The sequence below is a fragment of the Pleurodeles waltl genome, chromosome 3_1, assembly GCF_031143425.1.
Source record: "Pleurodeles waltl isolate 20211129_DDA chromosome 3_1, aPleWal1.hap1.20221129, whole genome shotgun sequence".
NCBI classification, from domain to species: Eukaryota; Metazoa; Chordata; class Amphibia; order Caudata; family Salamandridae; genus Pleurodeles; species Pleurodeles waltl.
Window position 1 is genome coordinate 712,019,394 of NC_090440.1, and position 25,090 is coordinate 712,044,483.

At 43.9% G+C, this 25,090-nt stretch overlaps 1 protein-coding gene across 1 annotated transcript in view; it reads left to right on the plus strand.

The window, feature by feature from the left end:
- Window positions 1-1,455: 1,455 nt before the first annotated feature.
- Window positions 1,456-25,090, plus strand: part of ELOA (elongin A) — a 121,970-nt gene continuing 98,335 nt past the window's right edge. Inside the window, exon 1 of the mRNA XM_069223451.1 lies at window positions 1,456-1,594. Within this exon, the coding sequence (XP_069079552.1) occupies window positions 1,520-1,594 (75 nt within the window). The 5' untranslated portion in view covers window positions 1,456-1,519. The remainder of the gene's footprint in view (window positions 1,595-25,090) is intronic.

Consider the following 25,090-nt stretch of genomic DNA (forward strand, 5'->3'; position numbering starts at 1 on the left):
TCCTTTTGTAATAAAGCTACAAATGTGGATTTGAATGAGTTGAGACAAAGAGTTTACGAAAAACAGATGGTGCAGAAACATGACTATGACTCAAGAAGATGTGTGAATGATGTTCAAATTAATGTGAATGACTGGGTTTTAATTAAGAAACCGTACAAAGTATCTAAAGGTACATCGAGATTTTCTCTACCTGTTAAAGTGATTAAAGTTACAAAGTATTCTGTTCTCCTGGAAGGTAAAGGATGGTGGAACAGAAATTGTGTTGTTCGCATATCCTCGCCACAAGCAGAAATTTTCAAACGTGTATATGCTGGGCAAGAAGATGATGCCAGCTCTGGCAGCACTTTTATCGAGGATCCTGCACAGAAAACTCATGAAAATAGAAGCAATCATTGCCAGCTGGAGAACTCTTGTGACGAACATGAACCCATTACTTCTCTGTGTCCTGCATCTGATCCTGTGTATACGCGTAGTCACAGACTTGTCAGAGTTCCGTCAAAGTTTGATGATTACATATTAGGCTAAGTTTGTATAATGTCACTATTTTTCTTTTGTTGTAAAGGAGGAAGATGATGTAGTAGTAAGAAGTAATCTTTAATACTTATTTATATTAATATTCTATTCTTTTATACTCATTCATTAATCTTTATTTATAGTAGTATTTACTTTTAATTGTAGTAGGTTCCATACTGTTAGAATAGAACCTACTGTTGGGTTCTAGATCATTGTGGGGGCATTCCTGTTTTGATGTTCAGGCTGTACGGTCGTTTTTGGACCCTCATTAAACCTGACAACTTCGTTATCAGAATTTGTTGTCAGAGGATTTATTTCAAGATAACCAACTTACCATCTCTACAGGGGCTAAGCGCAAACTACCCCAAATAGCCCAAAAAAATGTTTTGCACTGGAGGGGGAGAAAGCTTAGCAGCGAAAGGGTTAAGCAACTTTCAACATGCATAATACACACAAATAAATATTACCACTCAACGTGCCAATTGCAATCACCTTTTGTACTGTGTTTCTTTTGTAATGTGCATTTCTTGTTGCAGTGGTACGTTTCTGTGTTTCAATTAATAAACATTGAGATGACTACCCTAAATGTTGCAGAGTCTGATTACGTGTGCGTGAAGCACTTGAGTGTATAAATGGACATAACAAAGTAAAACCTATTGGCTGTACTCATTGCGACACAAATGTACAGTCTCCACTACAACTGTAAATATTACAACATATGAAGACGATGATGACTGTAATTCGTTTACATTAAAGACACGGTGTCTCTGTTAATGCCAACGTTCACGCATGCGTTCTGGTTTTTGCCAGCGGGTAAGATGGCGGCTTTTCCGGTGTCGGAAATAGTCATCCTTTGGTAAATACCCAAAACAAACAGGGTCAGTTAACACTTTTGCTTCTGGGTCATTAACGCGTGCCCTAAAGAAAGATGGCAACCTTGGCGTAGTGTGGCTGGGGGTGGGACCACTGGAAGTCACTTCCTGTTACGGCCGTGCCAAAGTTAAAGATGGCGGCCGTGGGGGTGCTGGAAACAGTGGAGAAGCTGCAAGCTAGGCTGACCGGTGGCAGTGAGCCTAAGAAGGTAAATACGGGATCGGCACGACAGAGAAACATAACTTGGGGAGGGATAAAGAAGGCTCGGCGACTCGATCGAGGCGTCGACGGAGCAATCTGAGGAGTGGGGCGGTTGACGAGCCTAAGAAGGGAGTATTAGGAGTTAAGAGGGCAGCAGTTAAGACAGTAGTGAGAGCAGTAGGAGAAAGAGTTTCGATGGAAAGCTGGGGCAGACAGAGGTGGTAGAAGAGTGCAAAATAGTAACGAGGGTAGAACAAGGAGGTCAGTGGGTACCATGAGAGGGAGATCTCTTAGAGGTTTGTGCGAAGCAGGCTCCTGGGACAGAAAGAGTGAAGCCAGCGACGATGCACCGGTGAAAGAAGGTTCGTGCAGGAGGGGGCTCAGTAAGGGCTAAGTATGCAGCATAGTTAAGGTAGAAAGATCGACGGAGGCAGATTGTAAGAAGCAGTGACGCTGACTATCGAAACGTAAATCGGTGGTGCATTGAGTGGATGAGAGGACTTCCGGAGCGATGTTTTGTGGGCAGCGAGGGTTGTCACTAGGATCAATTGCTGGTGGCAGTGATGTGCATCGGTGGGGGTATGTGTGGTCGAGCGGGCAGTAAGAGGGATCATGGCGGACCCCTGTGATAGGCAGAATGTTATTGATCCTATGAACTCAAATTATCACTAGGGTGACTAGGACACTGCTTTTGGAAACATTGGTATTAACAATCCCTGCTGTTCTGTTTACCTCTTTGGTCAGTTAAACGGATCATGTCTATTTCTCTTGGGGCGCGTGAAGTATCAAAAGTGCAGAGCTAACAAACTTTTGATCCGATGACCTGCAGCCATCTTATAATTCTGCTCATCTCCCTATATCCTCCCAATCATCCCATATATGTTCTTAGATTGTTTACCAGTGTAATGCTTCAACGGGTAATGATCCTAGTTTTATGGGCTACATTTGTTGCCAATACATGCTTGGTGCACTGTGATAAGGAAATGTATGGGTAAAGTATCACTTAAATCTGTTGACTATTTGGCCTACTTGTCTTCGTGGTGTTTTCGAAACCAGGTTGGGTGGTCGTCCTCAGGTCTCCTTGTCTCACTTTTATGTTCAGTTGCCCACTGATTAATCGGTGGTGCCCTATCAATAATTGTGTCACAAGTTCTCCAGGTTAAGGTCACAAGCTGGATCGACCCTACTCTATTTCTTTAGCCATATTGTGCAATTGTTTAACAAAGCCTGTCTTTCCTAATCACACTCCTAGGAAATTTTAGTTGTCAATGAGAGATTAAAATGTTCATAAGTCTAGCAGATCAACCTACGACTATGGTAGTGTGAAGGAACTATTGGAAGGTTACTCAAATTTCTCAAGGGGCTTTTAGCTCAGAGAGGGGGTGGCCCAGTCTGTCATTTCCTGTTATAATGTCTTGCAATAAGGCACACGTTTCCTGATCAGTTGTGGATGCTCTGACCTCAAATGTGTTGTACCGGTATTGCCTTAGGAAGATCTATTGCCATTAATGTATTTTGATTTCTGTTTGTTTCTCGCAAGGACACATTAAGAGGTACTACCAGGAACATTCCTAGATTCTGCACAACATAATAGTCTGTTTCTAAGACACAGATCTTATTCTTTATGTCCTAGTTGGCTTTTTGCGTCTTAAGATTGGTGCCGCTTTGGGTTATTATTGGATTCTCAGAGTGCTTTAATGTTTGTAATTTTCTTAAAATTGAAGGAGTGGTTTGCACCCTCCTGTTTATATTCTGCGGAAACCCATATGATTAAACAGTGAAGACTCTTTAGAAATTCTTCTGTTGCCTGTAATGCAAAAATGGTTTCATATCCCCTTGAACGTTGATCACAAGTGAGTGCAGATTAATGAGCATAAGTTATTTTTGGAAATAGAGAAAGACACCTACACTGGCAGGAATCTTAATTATTATACAAGCTGTATCTGGCCATTGTATAAGTGGCTAAATGTTGCCAGCCTAAGCCAGCATAACATCGTATCAGGTCACCAAACAGGACTTTGGAACTAGTTATTTGGCATGATGTAGTCCAGTAAGAGAGTGGGTTATCAGGGTAGTGACTCTTTAAAGGTAGCTGAGAAACAGGATTTTGAAATGGTATCCAGGTTGAAGCTGCTTAGTAGGCCAACAAGAAGCTCAAAGAAGTCACAGTAACTCCTTAGATCTAAGAGATCAGTGCTACAGCTTTAGAATCAGTTGTGAAACATTGATTTATGGAACATTTTAAGCGTGAAGACTATCGACTGTGAGCACAAAGTAAATTGGTGAATTGTGAGTCTGAAGCAAGGCAGTTCAAGAAGAGTGCTGAGTTCCTTTCAGAGGCTTGCTTTTCTGTTCTTGTTTATGAACCCCACATATACCCAGTAACAAATGCAGTGGTAGGTGCCTTGCGAAAGGAGGTAAAGGAAATGCTTTAAGAACCCCACATATACCCAGTAACAAATGCAGTGGTAGGTGCCTTGCGAAAGGAGGTAAAGGAAATGCTTTAACTAAGGATAATCCAGAAATAATAGCGTAGAGCACTTGAGCATTGGATAGGGCTGTTTTCTTTCCTACACAGGAAAGTGAATGTAAAGTGGTTTCTTAGGGAGTACAGTATATATAGTGTGTCAAATAGACTAAATGCTTGTTCCATTTATAATAAGAATCTAATCAAATTTATGGTACACATGACCCATGACTTGCTTCTTGGGTCACTCATAGCACTGTCATCAGGGTTAGGACTAGATTGTTTCTTAGTTCAAGTTTAAAAACTCACTTTTAAACTTCCCCCGCCCCCCAAAAAAAAAAACGGGAGAGGAACTCTGATTTTCCAGGTGATAAGACCAAAGTATGTCTGGCCGCCGATTTTAAGTGGCTCACCCAACACCAGCTAAACTGCAGCAGCTCACAATTTCCTAGCCTTGCCTTTGGGAGCACATGTGTATCCACACCTCAGAACACTTTACTGGCACCCTGTTAAAAAGAGGATTTTATTCAATACTCTTATCCTGGTCCACAGAGCCCTTTATCAATCAGGTGCAGGGCAGGGTACCTTAGGGCTAGGATCAGCTTCTATGGCCCCTCTAGGTGCCTACATTCGGCCAATGCTTTTTTGCCCAAGGTCCCTACGATTAGTTATTCTAGATCTGATGTTAGGTCCTTTTCCTTTCTAGGTCTGAATAAATTGCAGCTGGAGCTGCAGTCTATCTCAGACACTGCTCCGTTTAGAAAGAAGATGAAAATGTGCCTTTTTAATCAGGTTTAACAGTTAGCTGCTATTGTACAGTTAATTAGCAGTGCACAGGACCAGGATACTCCTTGAAGTGGCAGTGCACTGTATAAGTACCTTTTTATTTCACTTGTAATAAACATATTACTAAAGAATAATGTGATAGCACACTGCCATTTACAAACAGTACATTTTCCATTGAAATGGCTACAAACTTTCCCAGTAGCAAGCCGGTTTGCTGACAGACTTAAATAGCGTGTAGACAGTGGTCTGTGGAAATTGGGTTTCAGCACAAATATTTATCATTTGCACATCACCAAATGAAGTGTTATGATTTCTTTTCATCCTATTGCATTTTTTTTACATTGCACAAGAACTACAAATAATTTCCTTTCATAACTACTGAAATATATTTTGAAATGTTTGCACTGCTAATTTACAAGCTATTTAAATGTGTTTTAGGACAAACATAGACGCCCTGCAGCCTTTCATTTCACTCTTTGTACAGCACAGTTGTCTGGAAGTTCACTTATCAAAATCCTCTAACTTTACAATTCAGAGAAAGAAAACACCAACCTCCAGGATAAAATAAGCAGCCTTTTGTGAGAAGACATAAGCTGACATTTGACCTCCGCTTCTGAAAATGTGACAAAATAAAAACAAAATTTAAAAGCATCTTTATTGCACATTTGCTTTCCGAGTGAACAGAAAACCTGTTATTTGTCAGCTCACCAGAATAGCCGTCAGGCCTCAAAAATAGTACGTCCTGATAAAATCCGACTCGCCATAGCGAGAGGGCAAGTAGATTTCTCGAGGCCTGTTATTGGGGAATCTCAAATGTTGTTTACTTCTTTCTGAAGATTTTGGAGTAGTGTCGGACTTCAGTGACAGGTGAATTCTCCCCCTCCATCCTTTACTAGTATAAAAAAAAAAAATGAGAAACTCAAGGAGGTTGTCTAATACCCTTGATGCGTAATGGAGTCTACACTGATTAGCATAGCCTCCAGGTTTGTTCCATGGCTAACTCATTTTATGACTTTCCTACATTGTGAAAATGTAGACGTTTAACTTGAAGAGTAGAACCAGCTTGCAGACATAAAGGTTCAAGTGGGAAAGAATGTAATAGTATTTTAACAGCAGTAACTTGAAGGAGAAGGTAAATACCGGACTCTCAGACTGGTGTGCAAAACTTTATAGACCTATCAAGAGTCCGTCCAAAGCTGCTGAAATATGGCTGTAATTTCTTTTGGGAGGGGATTCAGGCTTCATTGTTTGCAGTCTGCAGGAAAAGGCTGAAAAACTACAGAAACAGTGAAAATGTACATTGCTATTTATCAATTTAAAGGCAAGAATAATGAAAATACAATATTAACTTGCTTTTAAAAAAACGTTTATGCACATTTTCAAAGCACGCAGCTTCAAATGGTTAGTGTTTTCCCCCGAGCCTCCTCAAAAACTTCCTCTCCTGAGCTTTGTGTCTCCATGGTCTTTGCCTTCATTAAACAGATCACCCTGGCATCTGTTTGTGTAGCCTTTGTGTACACCACATACACTCTCATCTTAATTTCAGTCATCTCAGGGCATTCTCCCACTCTCAAGAGTAGGAGATCCCATCAGCTATGTAACTCTTATTTGTGTGGATTCCGCCTAAAGGTTCTCTGTGCATGTGCTTGCTGTTTAGCCCATTCGCCAGCTCTTCTGTGCTGGTATTATTATAATTATAGTAAATTAGTGTCTTGGTCGATGCCATGTGTGGTATATGCGGTTCATGATAACTGGCCATTTCTCCCTGTCTTCAGTCATTACTCCTTCCTTTCCAGCACTACTTGCTACTGAAAGTGTCATTAGAAATTCTTTTCAAAGAGTGGGATATTTCCAAAATCTTCGTGTAATTTCCAACATCTGCACTTGTAAAGAAATGATTAATTCCTTAGCTTCTGCCAAGCCAACCTGGTATTTTATTAAAAGAAAGGCAGCAAATATCATGATACCTTGTGTTGCTGCTGCAGATCAGCAGCATTAAAGAAATAGGCATGTGATGTGAGATTGATGATCATAACTGTAAGTCTCCTGCACATGCCCCCAATTCTCTTTGTGTGCCAAAGCGGTGTCTGATCAGGTAGGAGGACTTGGAATGCAAATGAGCATGCTCAAAAGGTAAAGGCAGGCCAGTCGCAACAAAGCAGCTGTAGCAGCAGTTGGGACAGTGTGCTAGTGGTGGAATCTTTGATCAAAGGTACAGATTTCCAGCACCTGTTCTCCTGACAAGCATACCCTTGGAAGACCATAGAGCCCTGTCAGAAGACCCCTGTTCTGTGTTCCTTAACCAGTACTTTGGGTGAGACCTCAAATCTCTGTCCTTGCTCCTGTTAGAAAGTGCAAATTCTGGTTCTAGGAACTAATTGGAGCCTAACTACTCTCTTTCTGCACTCATGGTAGTGCTTAGTTGCACAACAGGTTGAAGCTATGTTCTGGTCAGGGGTAAATAATAAGTGAAGCAGCTTTCCCAGGACCCCACCAGGGTAGGCTGCCGGGTTCTTTTTCTACCAGAGCCAGCTGAAACTGTTGCACATCAAAGCATAGTCTGTCTGATGGTGGGGCCTGCTATCTGGCATGGCCCCCAGGCTACGGAGGCACAACTCCATACAGCCCCACCTATCAGTATATAGATATTCAGCTGTATGATGTGTAGGTGCTTTTTTTTTTTTATATATATATTTTTTTATTTTTTATATGAGGTCCTCCCTGGTGTCGAGTAGCTATGCAGTGCCAGCTGGAGATTGCGTGCATGCGCTAGGGTAGATGGGGGGTGCATTTCACGGCTGCTTGGTTCTTGTCCAGACACCACTGTATCTAAGAACCTGATCTGGATTGGATTGAGTAGGTTCCCGCAGCCACTGCCTACCTATCCTCATCCCTGCCAAGAACTGAGAGACTGAGCGAGGTAGGCGTTCCCACCACCTGTGATGGGGCAGGTGCACTAGTCCACTCAGAGTACTGTCAGGGTTTGTGTGCACCACTCGGCGCCGTACTGGAGATGCAAGAAACGTTGCTATTTTAAGTAAATGTAAGGGCGTTTCTGTTTTAAGGTTTCTCAGGGAGCTCATAACAGGCTTTAAGGACAGGCTTGAAATATTAGGACCTAAACATGGAAGTGCTGGTGTAATCCACTGCCAAGAGGAAGTCCTCCACTCTGCACCCTTCGTGGCCCTCGCACACCGTAGCCCAGTCGACTGAATGGGAACTGAATGCCATGCTAAAGTAGGGGAGAAGACAAGTTGATTGGGTTTCCTGAAAAAGGTTTTTAAATGGCTAGTTGACATGACCTCAAAGGACTTGATCTGGGGGCGATAGCATCAGATGAAATCCACGAGACAACAGGAAGATGTGAAGGAAAATCCATATAGAGCACAAGGGAGTTATCAGTTTTGCTCCAACCAGCAAAATATAAATCACCCCCTCTAAGATGAGGTGGTAGTTGGAGGCTGAGAGGTAGAAGATATGACAAAAGTACATTGTCCTGAGCAAAAGATCTCTGTTAGGATCACTAGTCGTGAAATGCAGAGTAGTTCTGGCAGCCCAGTTTGAGCAACAAGATCTTTGGAAGTGAAATCCTTTAATGGTACAGCAATAACACGTGGGAGAATCTTCTCAACAGGAGTTGCTTTTCCTTCCTAGCCTGAGGGCTATGCAAGGGAGCCAAGTTGATTTCCCTTGCTGCACTCACCAATTTTTGGCTATGCCACATCCAACACATCCAGAGGGTAGGCCATGCCTGAAAGCTTAATAGCTTCAGATGCCCTTGTGGAGAAAAAGCCCAGTGGACTATACTGATGGGCTCCTGGGTAGCCTGCTTCACTAATTCAGTCATAATTTATTGACACATTCTTTACTGGGAAGTGGATCACCGAGCACAGCAGTACATACTAATAGTTCTATAGTGGGCTCTTTAACAATCTGACAGGATGTTTTGCACAAGCATTCAGAGAGGAAGTAAGGTGATCCAAGTTCTCTTCCATAAAAAATGTAGGAAAACTGATCAGGCCCGCTTATCAGTGTGTCTAATTCCTGGTATCCATGACTCATAAATGACCTCTGCTGCATGCTGTGAAAGGCCTTGCCATCTGGCAGAGCTGTATATGTTATACAGTTCTCACTACAAGATAGGACTTGGTTTTAGGGCAACAGAACTTCAGGATGAGAGGTCTAAGTCCTTCTACACCAGCAGAGACTCCTGATCCAATTTCTAGCTAGCTCACAATGACTCACTTGAACCCCCAATCTTCCGAAGGCTGACCCAATTCTTAGCTAGCTCACAATGCCTCACCTGAAACCCCCAAGCTTCCCAGGGTAACAGATGATTACAGCAAACATGACACTGACTTCCAAGGAAATCGAGAACTTCAAACACGACACTCTGACTCCCAAGAAAGTTGAGGAAACAGATCTTACCCCTTTCGTTGTTTTACTGATGCATGTCCATAGTAAGAACAGGAAAGATGCAAATAGACGTTTTCAAACATTTATTGAAACAGTTGCATTCTTGCGTAGAGAGCATGAGCTGCAAGTATTAGGCAGATGAAACAAAGCATTTTAACCAGCGTTACTAACGTGGTGAAAAGAATGAACAGTCCAACCATGGTGATCTTAGATCAATATCTTCTTACCTAGCGTTATCTACAATCTGAAAGAATAGCAGGTGTACCTCCTGCCTGTGCCTGATCTAATAGGATAGCCTGAGACCCCATACCTACAAAGCTGAGCCAGGGTGGCGGTCTGGAGTGGAGCTGGCAGACCTCTGCAGGATGGAAGATCAGCGTCAGCAGAGCTGCATGTCGAACACAGCATTAGTTCCGGGACAGTAGTGGCCAGAGAGCTCCTCTAATCCCCTTGAGGCTGTGCACAGTTTATATAATCAAAACCATAACTGTTTTAGAGGCATAGCTGTGATGCAATGATATGTCTAAATGTTAGAAGCTGTACTTGAACAGGCAACATAAGCACTAGGATATCTTGTGTGTACAGACTACAAGTTGAGAAAGGCTAATTAAAAACAAGCAGCATGTACAATGTATTCTCACAATAATACAGTGCATACATAGTGTCAGGTCTCGAAAAATCATAAAAATGTTACTAGACCTGCAGGTCGAGTAACTTAAATAATCTACTAGTCCTAACTGTAATGTACCTGCCCCGTAAACGGGTCTATAATTGTGTGATCCTAGGCAAATAATTTACAGAGTTGTCTTTTTCTTAATTCTCACATATGATTGCACCTTCAAATATGTGAGCTCAGCATTTCTGCAGTACAAATAAACCTCTTTTGTTTAATTAAGTAGACTAAAGTTTGCTAGAATCTAGCCCACATAACCTAGGACTTCTTTTAGTTTACTAACAACATTGCCATCAGGGCAGGAGTGTTTCTCAGTTTGTTTAAACACTCGCATTTAATAAATATATTACTAAACCATCATGTTGGTAACATATTGTCATCTACACACAGTCACTTTCATAGAAATGTCCAAAAACCTCTCCACTAACTTACAGCTTTACTGATAAAACAATATAATGTATTAACAATCTGTGAAAATTGGGTTTCAGAAAACATATCCTTTGGCATTCAACATGTAAAATATTCAGATTTGTTTTCATAATAGTAAAATATTTTCTCATCACACAAAAATACAAAAATGGGCTTTCACAACTACTGAAATATATTTTGAAATGTTTGTACAGTTGACGTAGTCATTTAAATGTTGTCTGTTAGGAAAAGCCTGACACCCTATATCCATTTGTTTTTACTTTAAATAGCTGGTCACAAAGTTCATCTTACAAAGTCCTGGAACTCTGCAGTCAGAGGGAAAATTAATTGTAAGAAAAACTGACTTTTGATATCTGTCTGTGAACACAGAGCAAATGTGACAAAAGAACAAGATTTAAAGGCATCTTTCATTGCCCCTCCACTTTTCAACTGAACAGAACACATGTTCAGTGTCAACTCGCCAGAAAGGACGAGTAAGTATTAAAAATAGCTCGACCTGCGCAAATAGGACTCACCAATGCAAGTGGTCGAGTGGATTTTTTTTAGCCCCAAGTGTGTAAAGTGACATTGCTAAAAGCACTGTGTAGGAAGTTGGCTCTGTATGTGCTATTTCAAAGTAAGGAATAGCATGCACAGAGTCCAAGGGTTCCCCTTAGAGGTAAGATAGTGGCAAAAAGAGATAATACTAATGCTCTATTTTGTGGTAGTGTGATCGAGCAGTAGGCTTATCAAAGGAGTAGTGTTAAGCATTTGTTGTACATACACACAGGCAATAAATGAGGAACACACACTCAGAGACAAATCCAGCCAATAGGTTTTGTTATAGAAAAATATATTTTCTTAGTTTATTTTAAGAACCACAGGTTCAAATTCTACATGTAATATCTCATTTGAAAGGTATTGCAGGTAAGTACTTTAGGAACTTTGAATAATTACAGTAGCATATATACTTTTCACATAAAACACAAATAGCTGTTTTAAAAGTGGACACTTAATGCAATTTTCACAGTTCCTGGGGGAGGTAAAGTATTGTTATTTTTAGCCGGTAAGTAAATCACTTACAGGTCTCAGTTTTGGGTCCAAGGTAGCCCACCGTTGGGGGGGTTCAGAGCAACCCCAAAGTTACCACACCAGCAGCTCAGGGCCGGTCAGGTGCAGAGGTCAAAAAAGTGCCCAAAACACACAGGCTTCAATGGAGAGAAGGGGTTGCCCCGGTTCCAGTCTGCCAGCAGGTAAGTACCCACGTCTTCGGAGGGCAGACCAGGGGGGTTTTGTAGGGTACTGGGGGGGACACAAGTCCACACAGAAAGTACACCCTCAGCAGCGCGGGGGCGGCCGGGTGCAGTGTGCAAACAAGCGTCAGGTTCTCTGTAGGTTTCAATGGGAGACCAAGGGGTCTCTTCAGTGGTGCAGGCAGGCAAGGGGGGTGGCTCCTCGGGGTAGCCACCACCTAGGCAAGGGAGAGGGCCTCCTGGGGGTCACTCCTGCACTGAAGTTCCGTTCCTTCAGGTGCTGGGGCCTGCAGGTGCAGGGTCTTTTCCAGCCGTCGGGACTTTAAGATCAGGCAGTCGCGGTCAGGGGGAGCCTCGGGATTCCCTCTGCAGGCGTCGCTGTGGGGGCTCAGGGGGGACAACTTTGGTTACTCACGGTCTCGGAGTCGCCGGGGGTCCTCCCTGAGGTGTTGGTTCTCCACCAGTCGAGTCAGGGTCGCCGGGTGCAGTGTTGCAAGTCTCACGCTTCTTGCGGGGATTTGCAGGGGTCTTTAAATCTGCTCCTCTGTAACAAAGTTGCAGTTCTTTTGGAGCAGTGTCGCTGTCCTCAGGAGTTTCTTGTCTTTCTTGAAGCAGGGCAGTCCTCTGAGGATTCAGGGGTCGCTGGTCCTTGGGAAAGCGTCGCTGGAGCAGGTTTCTTTGGAAGGTAGGAGACAGGCCGGTAGGACTGGGGCCAAAGCAGTTGGTGTCTTCTTTCTTCTTCTGCAGGGGTTTTCAGCTCAGCAGTCCTCTTCTTCTTGTAAGTTGCAGCAATCTAAATCTTTAGGTTCAGGGAAGCCCTTAAATACTAAATTTAAGGGCGGGTTTAGGTCTGGGGGGTTAGTAGCCAATGGCTACTAGCCCTGAGGGTGGGTACACCCTCTTTGTGCCTCCTCCCAAGGGGAGGGGGGTCACAATCCTATCCCTATTGGGGGAATCCTCCATCTGCAAGGTGCAGGCTTTGTTACTGGCCTCAGAGTGACAAAGGCACTCTCCCCATGGGACCAGCAACATGTCTCGGTTGTGGCAGGCTGCTGGAACCAGTTGGACTCCAGCTGGAAGGTGATGATTGATCCTTTACTCCTTCAGTGGCAGAATGTTTAAATTGCTCATTAGCATGCTCATTCCAAAAGTCTTGTTCCTGTAAGACAGCGAAATGTTCATGTCAAAAGGTGTATCTGCCACCAGTGCACCAAGACTGTTGAGATCTGGAGAGTACAGCTGTTTGCCAAAAAGGACCTTGCAGGGGTCCGGCCATCCAAAAATCGTCTAGGCAGATAGTTTAATGCTCTCTGAACTCCATAGAAATGATTGATCCACCTGTGGCCAGAACTTAATACTCTAGCTGTTAAGTATTGCTTCAAGTCACGGTTCTTCCTTTCCACAATCAAATTTCCCTCAGGAAGATATGATGAGGAATAATGCGCAGCTACATGTAATGTTTTCATAGTATCCCTGTTAGCCTTGGAGGCAAAAGCAGGGCCCTGGTGAGATTGGAATGCAGCTACTGCCTATGTACCGATGAAGACTTGCAAATCTTTAATAACAGTGCAAATGTCATCTGATTGCTGTGGCCACACCCATAGGAATTTGGAGCAAAAATCTACAGAAAGTAGAATAAATGTAAATGCACCATCTGAATTAAGGGGACTGCAGTGGTCTAGGTATAAACATTGAAGTGATTTGTTTGAAACTAAGAATGGTATCTGTGGTGAGAGTGCAGTGGTGGAACTTTTAATTTGTTGGTAAATGTCACAACGGAGGACATATTTCTTTGTCTGTTTGTACAGTCCTTGCTACCAATAGCTCTTCTGTAGTAGTAAAATGAGGCTGCTACTCCAGCATTGGCAGATGCTACACCCTCATGAGCAGGTATAATTAGTTTTAGTATGTTGTCTTCATTGGGTATCACACAATCACCCACCCCAAGGATGGTTGCAAAAGGAATGTTTTGGGCACTTAAGTGGTAGGAATACTTTGCTGTATATCTTTTAGGTAATAGGGTGCTGTTGCGTGAAGCATTGATTGTAGTCATATCATCTTCATCTACCCTCCGTATGGAATGAGTAATTGCAGCTACAGTTGCAGTTTTGACTGCTGATTTTTGCTGCTTCATCAGCCAGTGAATTCCCAACAACATGTATTGCAACATGTTGATGGCTCAATGTATGAATTAAATGAGCCCCTGGTAAACTGTCTTCCAGTCGTGCCACCTTTCCCAAAAAATGTATGCTTTGTAGTGTCACCTTTTTGAGTCTCTGAATCCATTCAGGTACCAGTAATGTAAATTTTCATTAAAAAACTGGACACAATAATACAAATCACATGCTATGATAGTGGGTAATTCTGGATTCGTACTTTCTAGTGCCAAAGCTTTCAATTCAGCCAGTTGTACAGTCCCCTACGGACTGGGTAAGAGTTTTTAAAAAAAAAAAATTTTTTTTGGTGTGAATAGCAGGCTGTGAACCATTAGTATATACAACATGTTTATTTATTTTAAATCTTTTTATTGAATTATTTTAATGAACAATTCTTGCAGTGATCTAATAGACAGTATTAGCTGTAGTGACATTGTGGAGTTCCGTTTCCACTATCTTGCTTCTTAGCTTCTTATGTTGTTGATTATTTAATGATTTACAGCTTGTATCATTGGTACATTTTGATGGGTACCCACAGTAAGAATGATAAGGAGAAAACAATGAAAGAGAGAAGGGGAGAAGATATGTAGTAGATTGGAGGGAGGAGGGCTGATGCAAACAGGGGGAGATGCTCTGTTTGAGGATTTGACAACATCATTTTGGGTGTTTGTTGATGCGGTGGGGCCCGCGGGGACGCTGGGGGTTCAGTGTAAAAGTCGCATATCTTTACCTTTAAAAAAAGGTAACGGGCAAGGGGGGGGGGAGAGTTCACAGCAGGAGTATCTTGTATCTTTTATTTGATATCTGTGTTGTGTCAGTCATCTAGGGTGGACGTGTGTCGTCTTTTTCGAGTAGCTGTTCTAGGAAGGTGTCCCATATCTCCGCATTTTTTACCACAATCCCAATATCCCGTAAGGTGCCTAATACTTGTATTTCTGCCTTGGTCCAGTGGGTTAAATCTTTAGTCCATCTGTGTATATCAGGGGTGCTAGGGGACTTTCATTGTGTTGCAATGAGCCGCTTAAAGGTGATGAACGCTAGGTCTGCACATCTATGTTTTTGTTTGTCCTTGTTACGTCTACGGCGTATGCCTAATATGCAGGATTCAGGTGTGGGATTCAGCGAGAGACCCAACCACTTGGTTATCTGTTGTGTGACGTCGTGCCATGTGTGGAGTAGTGGTGGGCATTTCCAGGTCATGTAGAAGAAATCTGCTTCCGTGGTTCCTCATCGTGGACATTCGGATGTTGCTTGTGGAAATATGAGTTTTATGCGAAGTGGGGTTAGATATGTCTGGTGTAGATAGTTGAGTTGGGTGTATCTGAAGCGGGCATTGCGGGGTATTTCTCGTGTGGTTGTGAGGGCCATGGACCATTGTTGCTCTGTGAGTGGTGTGTGCAGGGCTTTGTCTTGTGTTATTTCCGGGTAGGCCTGTAGTATGCGGTATATCCGGGAGATGCTTGTTGGAGTGCCAATATTTGCGAGCAGTTCGTGTAATGTGGGTGATATTGGTGGTTCTGAATTACCTTGGCCCCATGTTTTACGTATCAATCCTTTGAGTGCCCCGTATGTGATTAATTCGCCTGGTCCTAGAGTGTATGTCTCTGCAAGTTTAGCAATATGTAATATATTGCTCATCTTCAAATAGGTCGCCGATCTGCTGTAAACCTTTTGCAGTCCATGTCGTTAGGCCCAGCGCACCATGTAATTTATTTATCCCTGGTATAGCTAGTAGGGGAATCTTTGGTGAGTATAGTGGTGCACGGGTTCCCTTTGACACGTAGCGGTTCCATGTGCGTTTGGCAGCTGTCATTAGTACATTTTTGTGATGCGGAATGGGTATGCACCCTATGGGCCAATCTAGTACCTTTGTGCGTCCTAGTTTTGCTCTCACTTTGTGTCCCTCTGGATTTGGGGGATCCTGTAGCCAAGTCATAATCCAAGGTAATTGTGCTGCTGCGTAATAGAGTTCGAGATGCGGTACACCCAGACGCCCCCTAACCACTGGGAGGTAGAGCTTAGCTACAGCCACCTTTCTGCGCCTGCTCGCCCATATCAATTCGGTCAACAATTTAGTTAATTGTACGAAGAGTTTTTGGTAGTATTAGTGGTAGCGCTGCAAAATAGTAAAGTAATCTAGGAAGCACTATCATTTTGGCCAGAGCCACTCTCCCCATGGGCGAGAGGGGCAGGGAACACCAAAAGGGTATAGAGCTTTTAATTGACCTAATTGCTCTGTCTAGGTTGCCTTCTTTTAAGTCTATGGCGTTATGATAAATATGGACTCCTAGATATTTAAAGGTTATGTGTTCCCATTTTAAGTCGTTGTCGATTGTCATTCCAATATGTGGTTCTGGGGATGGTCTCATGGCGAATATGCATGATTTAGTCCAATTGACGCGCAGGCCGGACAAGTCCCCAAAAGTGTTAAGTAGTTGTAATATGTGTGGAAGGGATTCGGTATAGTTGCGTAGGTATATTAATGCATCGTCTGCATATAATGAGACTATGCGGAATTCTTCGCCATCCGGGATGCCCCATTCTACTGCTTCATTGCGCAGTCTCGCAGCGAGTGGCTCTATTGCTAGTGCGAACAGTAGTGGTGATAATGGACAGCCTTGTCGCGTACCTCTACCTATATCTAATTTTTCTGAGATGGTAGCGCCTGTTTTAACCCGTGCTTTGGTGTTAGTGTATATTATGGATATCCAGCTCATGAAGCCCGCGCCAAATCCCATTCTTTGTAGTGTTGTCATCAAGAAAGGCCAGCCCAGAGTGTCAAAGGCTTTTTCCACATCTAGTGAAACCGCCACGCAAGAGTGAGCTAGTCCCGGGGTCTCGGACATGATACGTAATAAGTTTCTAATATTAATGAAGGTGTTACGTCCTGGTATAAAGCCAGATTGGTCCAGGTGTATCAGGGTAGTCATTAGTGGTAGGAAGCGATTTGCTAGGATTTTCGCTAGTATTTTATAATCTGAATTTCATAGGGATAGGGGTCTGTATGAGCGGACGTTTAAATGATCTCGTCCTTTTTTTATGAAAGACTACGATTGTCGCCTCCCGTTGTGTTTCTGTGAGTTGTCCTTTTTCATATGCTTCTTGTAGCATTGTTTGGAGTGGTGCGATTATCTGTGGTGTGAAAGTCTGATAGTATTCGATGGGGAGTTAATCTGTCCCTTGGGGTTTTATTGTGTGTCAGCTGTTTTAATGCCTGTAATATCTCTTCTCTTTCGATTGGTTTATCGAGGTTTGTTATTTGTTCTGTGTCTAATCTCTTCAATGGGGCGTGATGGAAGAACTCTGCCAATTGTAGCGGATGTGGGGGGGGGATGGTTGCGTACAGTGTGCTGTAACATTGTTTGAATGCATCATTAATCTCTTGTTGTGAGTTTACTATCGTGCCTGTGTCTTGTCTTATAGCATTTATGGGTGTGACTTTCTGTGTCCCTTTTGCTAGGTATGCTAGCAACCTGCTAGAGCGGTCGCCTTCGGCGTGTAGGCGTGCTGTGTAGTGTCGGTAGTCGAATTTGCGCAAGCGAGTCTTGGTTATGTTCCATTGGTTTTTGAGGTTAATTAGTACGTTGCTACTACCTCTACCCAGGGCAAATTCGCATTCCGAGTTGCGTATTTTCCCTTCTATGTCTTGCAGCTCTGCACTTAGTTCTCGACGGACCCCACCTGCCGTTGCCATGCAAATGCCTCTTATTACCACTTTGTGTCCCTCCCATTCTGTAGCTCGTGATGTTGTTGTCTTTGTGTTTATTGCAAAGTAGGTTTCTATTTCTTCTGCTATTTTGACTCTGAAAGGGGGGTTGTGCGGTAGGGTGGGTTGCAGGCGCCATGTTGGAATACATGTTGGCTGTCTGCCCCATTTAGTGTAACCAGTAACGTGCAATGATCTGATAGGGTTTTAGCCAGGTATGATGCGCTGTGTATCATGTGTGTTAACTTGACAGAGCATAGTAATAGGTCTATTGTTGTATGGAGTTGATGTACTGGTGAGTGAAAAGAGTATTCTCTATCTGTGGGATGTTATCGTCTCCATATATCTTGTAATTCTCTTTTTTGCATCCATTTATTGAGCGCACAGGACAGAGTCCTGCACTGGACGTCTCTTGTTGGGGGATGTGATCTGTCCATTGACATCTCTATTACGCTATTAAAAAGAGATAATAAAACTTACATTGATTAATCTAACTGGGGACTGACTGCAAGGCACAAGTGGTGCAACTGTTTACATTAGTTACTTCAAGGTCCATTCGGTAACCCTTTGGGTTAGGGGGGGCGTTGATGTATTATCCAGAGTAGCTCCTGTTTTTCAGCCCGTATGGATGTTTTCGTTCCCCTTCCTGTGTTTTGTGTTGTGCCATCTGTGATCGCAGCACACGCGTCGTGGCAGGTTTTCTGTTTGCGTGGTCCTTGTTTGCTTCTTTTTTTTTGTTTTGTTTTTTTTGTTTTTTTTTTAGAAGGTTGGCCTTATGTTGTATTTGCTGTTCTATTGTAGTTACATGGGCTCGGGAATTTGTATAAGGAAAGTCTTGTTGCATTGCTTTAGAGGTCATCTGCTGAGCGTGGAGTAAACTTCGCTCCTGTGGTGAGCGGTGACGTGATTAAGCCGTGTTGGCTGCTCGCTGAATCGGAGTCCAAGTTGTTGGTGTCTTGGTTGGATTGTGGCTGTATGCAGGAGAATCTGTTCGCTACCTTTAAGACTTGAGCTTGCTCCGTCATTACTTGTGATTTCGTTGGGCCCGATTTAGTCCTAAGTTTTGATCTTTTTTTGCGACGTGGTTGTGAAGTTGGCCACTCTTTTTGTGTTTGGATCTCAGCTGTGGGGTCTACCAGTCATTTCGCGTGTATCCAAGTCCATGCGCCTTCTGATGTTGGGAATATGTGGGATCTTTCACTGTCCACTACACGCAATTTAGCCGGGTACATCAAGGAGTATGTGTAATTTTTGTCTCTCAGTATTTGCTTTGCTGTATTAAAGGTGGCGCGTTAACGTTGCACTTCGGCTGTGTAATCTGGGTAGGCCGTAATTTTTGCATTTGCTGTGGCTATTGGGCCTGATGTGCGGAAGTTCTTCACTACCTGGTCCCTGTTCCTGTAATTTAGAAGTCTCGCAATTAGTGGTCTTGGTGGGGCTCCCGGACGGGGAGGGCCTCCTGGTACTCAGTGTGCATGTTCCACTATCAAAAGCGGTGGGAGGTCTTTTGTGTATATGTTTTCTCTGAGCCAATGTTCCAAGAATGCCTCTGCATTTGGGAGTTCGATCTTCTCCGGGTACCCAAGGAATCTCACATTATTACGGCATGAGTGGCCTTCCGCCTCGTCAGCCCGCTTGTGTAGACGTAGTATTTCGGATTCCTGATGTTGGAGTCGAAGTTTCATGTCTGGTATGTCCGGTTGCGCTGTATTGAGGGTTGTTTCAGCTGTTGCGACCCTTTCTGCTAGCTTCCGATGCTCCATTCGAAGAGTGTTAACTTCGGCCACTACAGTGTCTATTTTGCTCTCTAATGATGTTCTGGTGTCAAGTATTGCTTGAAGTACTTTTTCCATTTGTGCAGAGTGCGCAGTTAGTCTCTGTCACTTTGTGTAGAGCGTTTGAGTGGTGTTCTGTGTCCATGTCTGATGCTGATGCTGAGGGCCTAGTTTCAGATTGAGTTTTTTGTGGTTTCGGTTTTACCATGTTTATAGCAATCCTGAGTTCGTTGAGCATCAGTTTATAAGCCAACGTATATTCGCCTTGTGTTTTGTGGAGATTGCTAATTTTCTACAGGACCACAGAATAGCAGTACTGTGCAACACAGATGTGGCGTCTTATTCTAGCTCAGGGTACACCTATGTTCGTGAGATTTACTATCAGCTGGATAATACCAAGGAGCCCTACTTTCAAAGGTAGATCCGTCTCGTGAAGTCTGCTGTGTGGTGTGGCGCAGCCTGGTGGGGGGGGGGTGAGAGCGCACTTAAAGGTGTTTAACTTTGTATGGTTGAGTAGGGTCGCAATCCATTAGCAGATTACTTTTGCGCGTGTTAGCAGGGGTCGCTTTATGGGTCGCTTGATTCCATTCGTGGCCATGCTGTCCAGTGTCCCCCAGCTCGCGCACTCCGACGCCCCCCACGTGTCTGAGTCTCCCGAGGTAGGCTTCTCTGTGGGTGGGCCTCTGCGCATATTTTGAGTATTTTTATTTTTTTGCTTATTTACATATATCGTCTTTTTCTACATGTTTTATTATTCTTCTCACTTTATGGCTCTCTTCCCCCCTGTGCTGCTTTACTCTTCAGAATATCAAAACTATGCACTTCAGGATATTTTAAGGCACAATGTAAAGCAATCACTCTCAAACACCTTCGTAAGTAGAATAATCAAGTTTATTTAAGGGGCAAGTTCTCAGCTAGCAAAACTAAACCACACTAATATATATATATATACATATACATCAGGAGAATAACATGAGAATAATGATAAAGATATAAGCACTCTGTGAATAATTGCAAAAGTAAGTGCATATAATACAAGCACACACAATATACCTCAATGCTCAATAGCATGAAAATGACTGCAAGAATAAGTGCATATTACGCGCGCACACACAATATACTTCAATGCTCAATGGCATGAAAATGACTGCAAGAATAAGTACACATTACGCGCGCACACACAATACACTTAATAAATTGAAAAGCTTCACCGAAAAGAGCGTCTGCATCCCTCCGCCGTACACAAAGCTGGGGAACCCAAATCAGCTAGCACAGGGAGCCTCTGTTCGGGACAATCAGTCCTCCTGGCGTTGCGTCCAACCCAGAAGAGAGTTCCTAAACCAGCCCATCCAGTCCCCCAACTTTTATAGTATTTACTAACGCCCAGGAGTCTTTTCTAGAAAAAGACCCCCTCCTTTACAAATTGTGCAATCGGCGGTACCTTGTTCACCCTTCGAGACGTCTCCTCAGAACGGGCCAAGTTCCCAGGAGAGGACTCCAAGGTGAAGCTTGCATTCCTCCTTGTGTACAGGCAGCTTGCATTCCTCCTTGTGTACAGGCGCATCCCCCTGTTGTTCTAACTGATAGCTCGTGGGATGTAAATAGCGCCCTTCGTACCAGGCAGATGAAGCGAAGTTGAGCAGAAAAACACCCCACCCTTCAGCTTGCCGAAGCTTGTGGAAAAACACAGAACAGTGCCTTACGCACCGAACCAGACTCGACAAAATGGAGTCGTGAACCAAAATGGAAGCGAAGGCCAATGAAAGCAGAGGCCAATGGTCCACACTCTGCACCACTGTTTACCTTGCACGTAGTGCTGCCGCATGCACGTAGTGTATGTAGCAATACATTTCCACCCTTGGACCATTTGGCCAACTTACAACTAAGTATATCCTATAAGCTGAAATGGCAATGCTCTTGGGCGACACTGAGATAGAAGGTTAGGCACACACTGAATACAACAACATAATGAAATTAAAATAACTGTTATGATAATGATTACACCAAAGATATAACGCAGTTGGCCTAAATTAGGCAGCCATCCAAAAGCCCAATCCCACCACCCCTTGTCAACATCCTGCTGCACCCCCTTCACCAACTTATGCAGGGCCTCTATGTGGGAGTTGATTGATATGGAGTGGTCGGATAAATTGAAGCAACATAATCCTTCAAAATCACTGCAGCCATGGTTGTGTTTAAGCAGTAAATAATCAATAGCAGCGCGATTCTGCAAAGCAGCTCTTCTAATTCCCTGTACATCTAATAACAGCTCAGCTAAGGCAGCTGATGTATAGTTAATATTCTTGACTACTAAACATGCAAGTTTATTAATAACTCTGGTATTATATACTGCAAGTCCTGGCACCCCTACGATAGAACCAGCTAAACTAACATATTCTGTTTTGGACAGCAATGAAATTTCAGAATCACAGTCCGTAGGTAATTGAATAGTGTCTCTGGTATAGCGAGGGTGTAGAGCAGTATCCATAGGAAACATGAGAAAGCCTAAGCGTGACCAGGCACAAGGCCCTCCGGTTAGATTGGCTGGAATATAAGTAAAAGAAAGATTACCACAAGAAAAGAGCCAACCTTTAGGCAACTTAACATTTTGAATGTGGCTGGCAGCAGGCACCACATGTTGGCAAAACATCGAGTTATTTACATTCAAACAGGTTAGGTCATTCCGTGAGTGGCACAACGTCCGTTGTGCAGCAGTTAAGTTTTTGTCTCTTTTCTCCAATTTGAGCTGAGCACATTTACCTATTTTCATAGGATCACAGGTCAATGAATAGCACACATCCCCATTTGAGATGTTAAATGTGAGTATAGATGTCATGTTCCTCCACAACCGCCTGCCCACCTCCGGGCAATGACGGCAGTACTCCTAGAGTGACAGATGGGAGCGAACGTCACTCACATCCACCATTCCATCCTGGTTTGTATTGTTAAAGATGTGTAATAATACAGCAGCAGGAGTGGGCACTGCCACTAGACAAGTGGTAATCAAATCTTGAACGCTTTGCATGTTACTCATACAGAAGTGAGATATATTCAGCACTTCCTGCGCTAGATGAATCCAAACATTGTTCGGTTGATGCAGCAGCGTTGGCATCTGCGGCTGACGGTTGAATTTTTGGGCTATGAGCCCCTCCCGCTCCCCGGTGGAGTCTCCAGAACGGGCTCCATACACCACACTCATGGCACAGGCACTCCACAGGATGATCTGAAAAGAACAAAGGACAAAACACGTATTATCATTCTCGCAGATAGCATTTGTCAGCGGGAACATGTTCCCATTTGTCTTGACCAGGTCGCATAACTACCAGGACATTGTCTGGTCCAGTGGCGATGACATCAGCGGGTTGAGGAGGGTTATTTGGGGATTCAATCCACACTTTGGCCCCTGGGTTCTTGTCAGTAGATCCAAACCCTCCTTTGCCTCTCACAGTGAGAAGAGCTGGGGCGCTCCCCTTCTTAATAACACCTCCATAAACCGGCATGATGACAATTTGGGCAACGCGATCACCAGGTTGCACCACTAGGTCTGTGTCACCACTGTTCAAAAGAATGACTTTCAACTCGCCTTGGTAGTCTGCGTCTATCACGCCTCCTAAAACTTGGATGCCCCTCAAGGCAAGCCCATATCGAGGGGCGATCAGACCGTAATGCTCAGGGGGAATTTGAATTCCCACCCCAGTTTCAATCAGAGTGATGTCTCTAGGTTTCAATCGATGCATGTGTAAAGCATGTAAGTCAAGTCCTGCAGATTCTGGTGTAGCTCGATATGGGGCCAAAGCTCCTGGAGCTGTTTCCCAATACACAATGGTATTGCTCGTTGTAAACGGATTAATCTGTAAAGCAGGTGTCCGCATTCTCATGAGAGGTGTCTCGGCATTTGTTAGGGGTCGGTTGTTCAAAATTTGCAAAGCATCATACAAATTATCCCTCCACCCCTTCAGTGTCCCATCATTCAGTTTACGCAATTGTTCTTTCAGCAACCCATTCATTCTCTCAATCAGTCCCGCTGCTTGTGGGTAGTAAGGTATGTGAAAAATCCACTCAATATTGCGTTGTGCACAATAGTCCTGCACTAGTCTGCCCTTGAAGTGGCTGGCGTTATCACTTTGAATCTGGAGTGGCACCCCATAGTACAGAATCAACAGATCTAGTGTTTTCAGGGTGCTCTGCTGAGTTGCGCGCTTGCAGGGAAAGGCTATGAGATAACCAGAGTAAGTGTCTACCACAGTGCAGGCATACTGACACCCTCTGCTCACTGGCATTGGTCCAATGTAATCAATCTGCCAAATCTGTCCTGGCAATTTACCTCTACCTAGCTGGCCTCTCACCACCTGTGGGACCGGTCTGTGCTGTGCATGCTGACAAAAGGGACATTCAATGATCGCTGTTTTAATCAAATCTAGGGGAAGATGCATCCCTCTAATCTCAGCCCACCTGTGAGTAGCCTTTTCTCCAAGATGTCCGCATTTCTGGTGTGCCCATTTAGCCATTCCCACCAAATCAGAACTCTGCGCCTCCACTTCAGCCTCTTGAATCTTGGCTCGATCGTCTGCAAGACAATTGAACCATCGGTCTAATGAATCAGTTGGACAGTGAGCGTCCACATGATAGACAGTCACGGTGCTTTGAGGTAACATTTCCCAGATCTCCTGCCATAACTCCTTCCCCCATACCTCTTTGTTATGGATTTTGTACTGATGTGCATGCCACGTGGGAAGCCAAGTAGCTAACCCATTGGCGGTAGACCAGGAATCTGTATAAATGTGACATTTTCCGGGTAGCTCCTGTTTTAAAGCCTGATACACGGCATAAAGCTCTGCATACTGGCTACTTTTTCCCTGTCCTGTAGTTGTCAAAAGCTTCTTGGTAACAGGATTATAGGACACTGCCTTCCAGTGCCTTTTCGCTCCAACATATTTTGCTGAACCATCTGTGAACCACACATGTTTTTTGTCATCTGCAGACAAGTCTGCGAACGGCTGGCCCCACCCTACTGGGGATTCACACACTGAAGGTACATCATGCAACATTTCGGAATTCTCCACTGGAGCCTGCGCTACCTGCTCATGCAAAACGGCGGTCCCTTTTGGACCCGCTCGTGCCCTGTCCTGGACATACCATTTCCATTTTATAATGCTGGCTTCTTGCGCATGTCCAATTCTATGAGTTTTTGGGGAACTCATCACCCACTGCATGAGGGGAATTTCAGGCCTTAAAATCACATTGTGTCCCAGTGTAATTTGCTCAGTATCAACCAGGGCCCAATAGCAGGCCAGCAGCTGCTTCTCAAAGGGAGTATACCGCTCTCCTGCCTCAGGTAACTTCTTTGTCCAAAATCCCAGGGGCACCCTCTTTCTTCCTTGTTTTTGCCATAAACTCCAATTGGCATACTGCCCCTGGACTGTCACATTCAACTCAATGTCTCCCTCTCGAATCGGCCACAAATCCAAAGCATGCTGAATGGCGTCTTTCGCCAATTCAAACGCGCGCTGCTCCTGCTCTCCCCATTCAAACGCATTTTTCTTTCGTGTAACTTTGTACAATGGGGCCAAAATCTGAGACAAATGGGGTATATGTTGTCTCCAATACCCGAATAGTCCAATAAAACTCTGGGCTTCCTTCCGATTTCGCGGTACTGCGAATTCCTTAATCTTTTGTTTCACTTTTGGCAACACTTCTCTGTGTCCCTGATTCCACTGAATGCCCAAAAATTTCACGCTCTGAGACGGTCCCTGCACTTTCTCGGGGTTAATCTCCCACCCTTGATTCTTCAAATGTTCCACCACCCTGTCTAGCTGAATTTGCACCTGTTCTTGCGTCTCTCCCTGCATCATCACGTCATCTA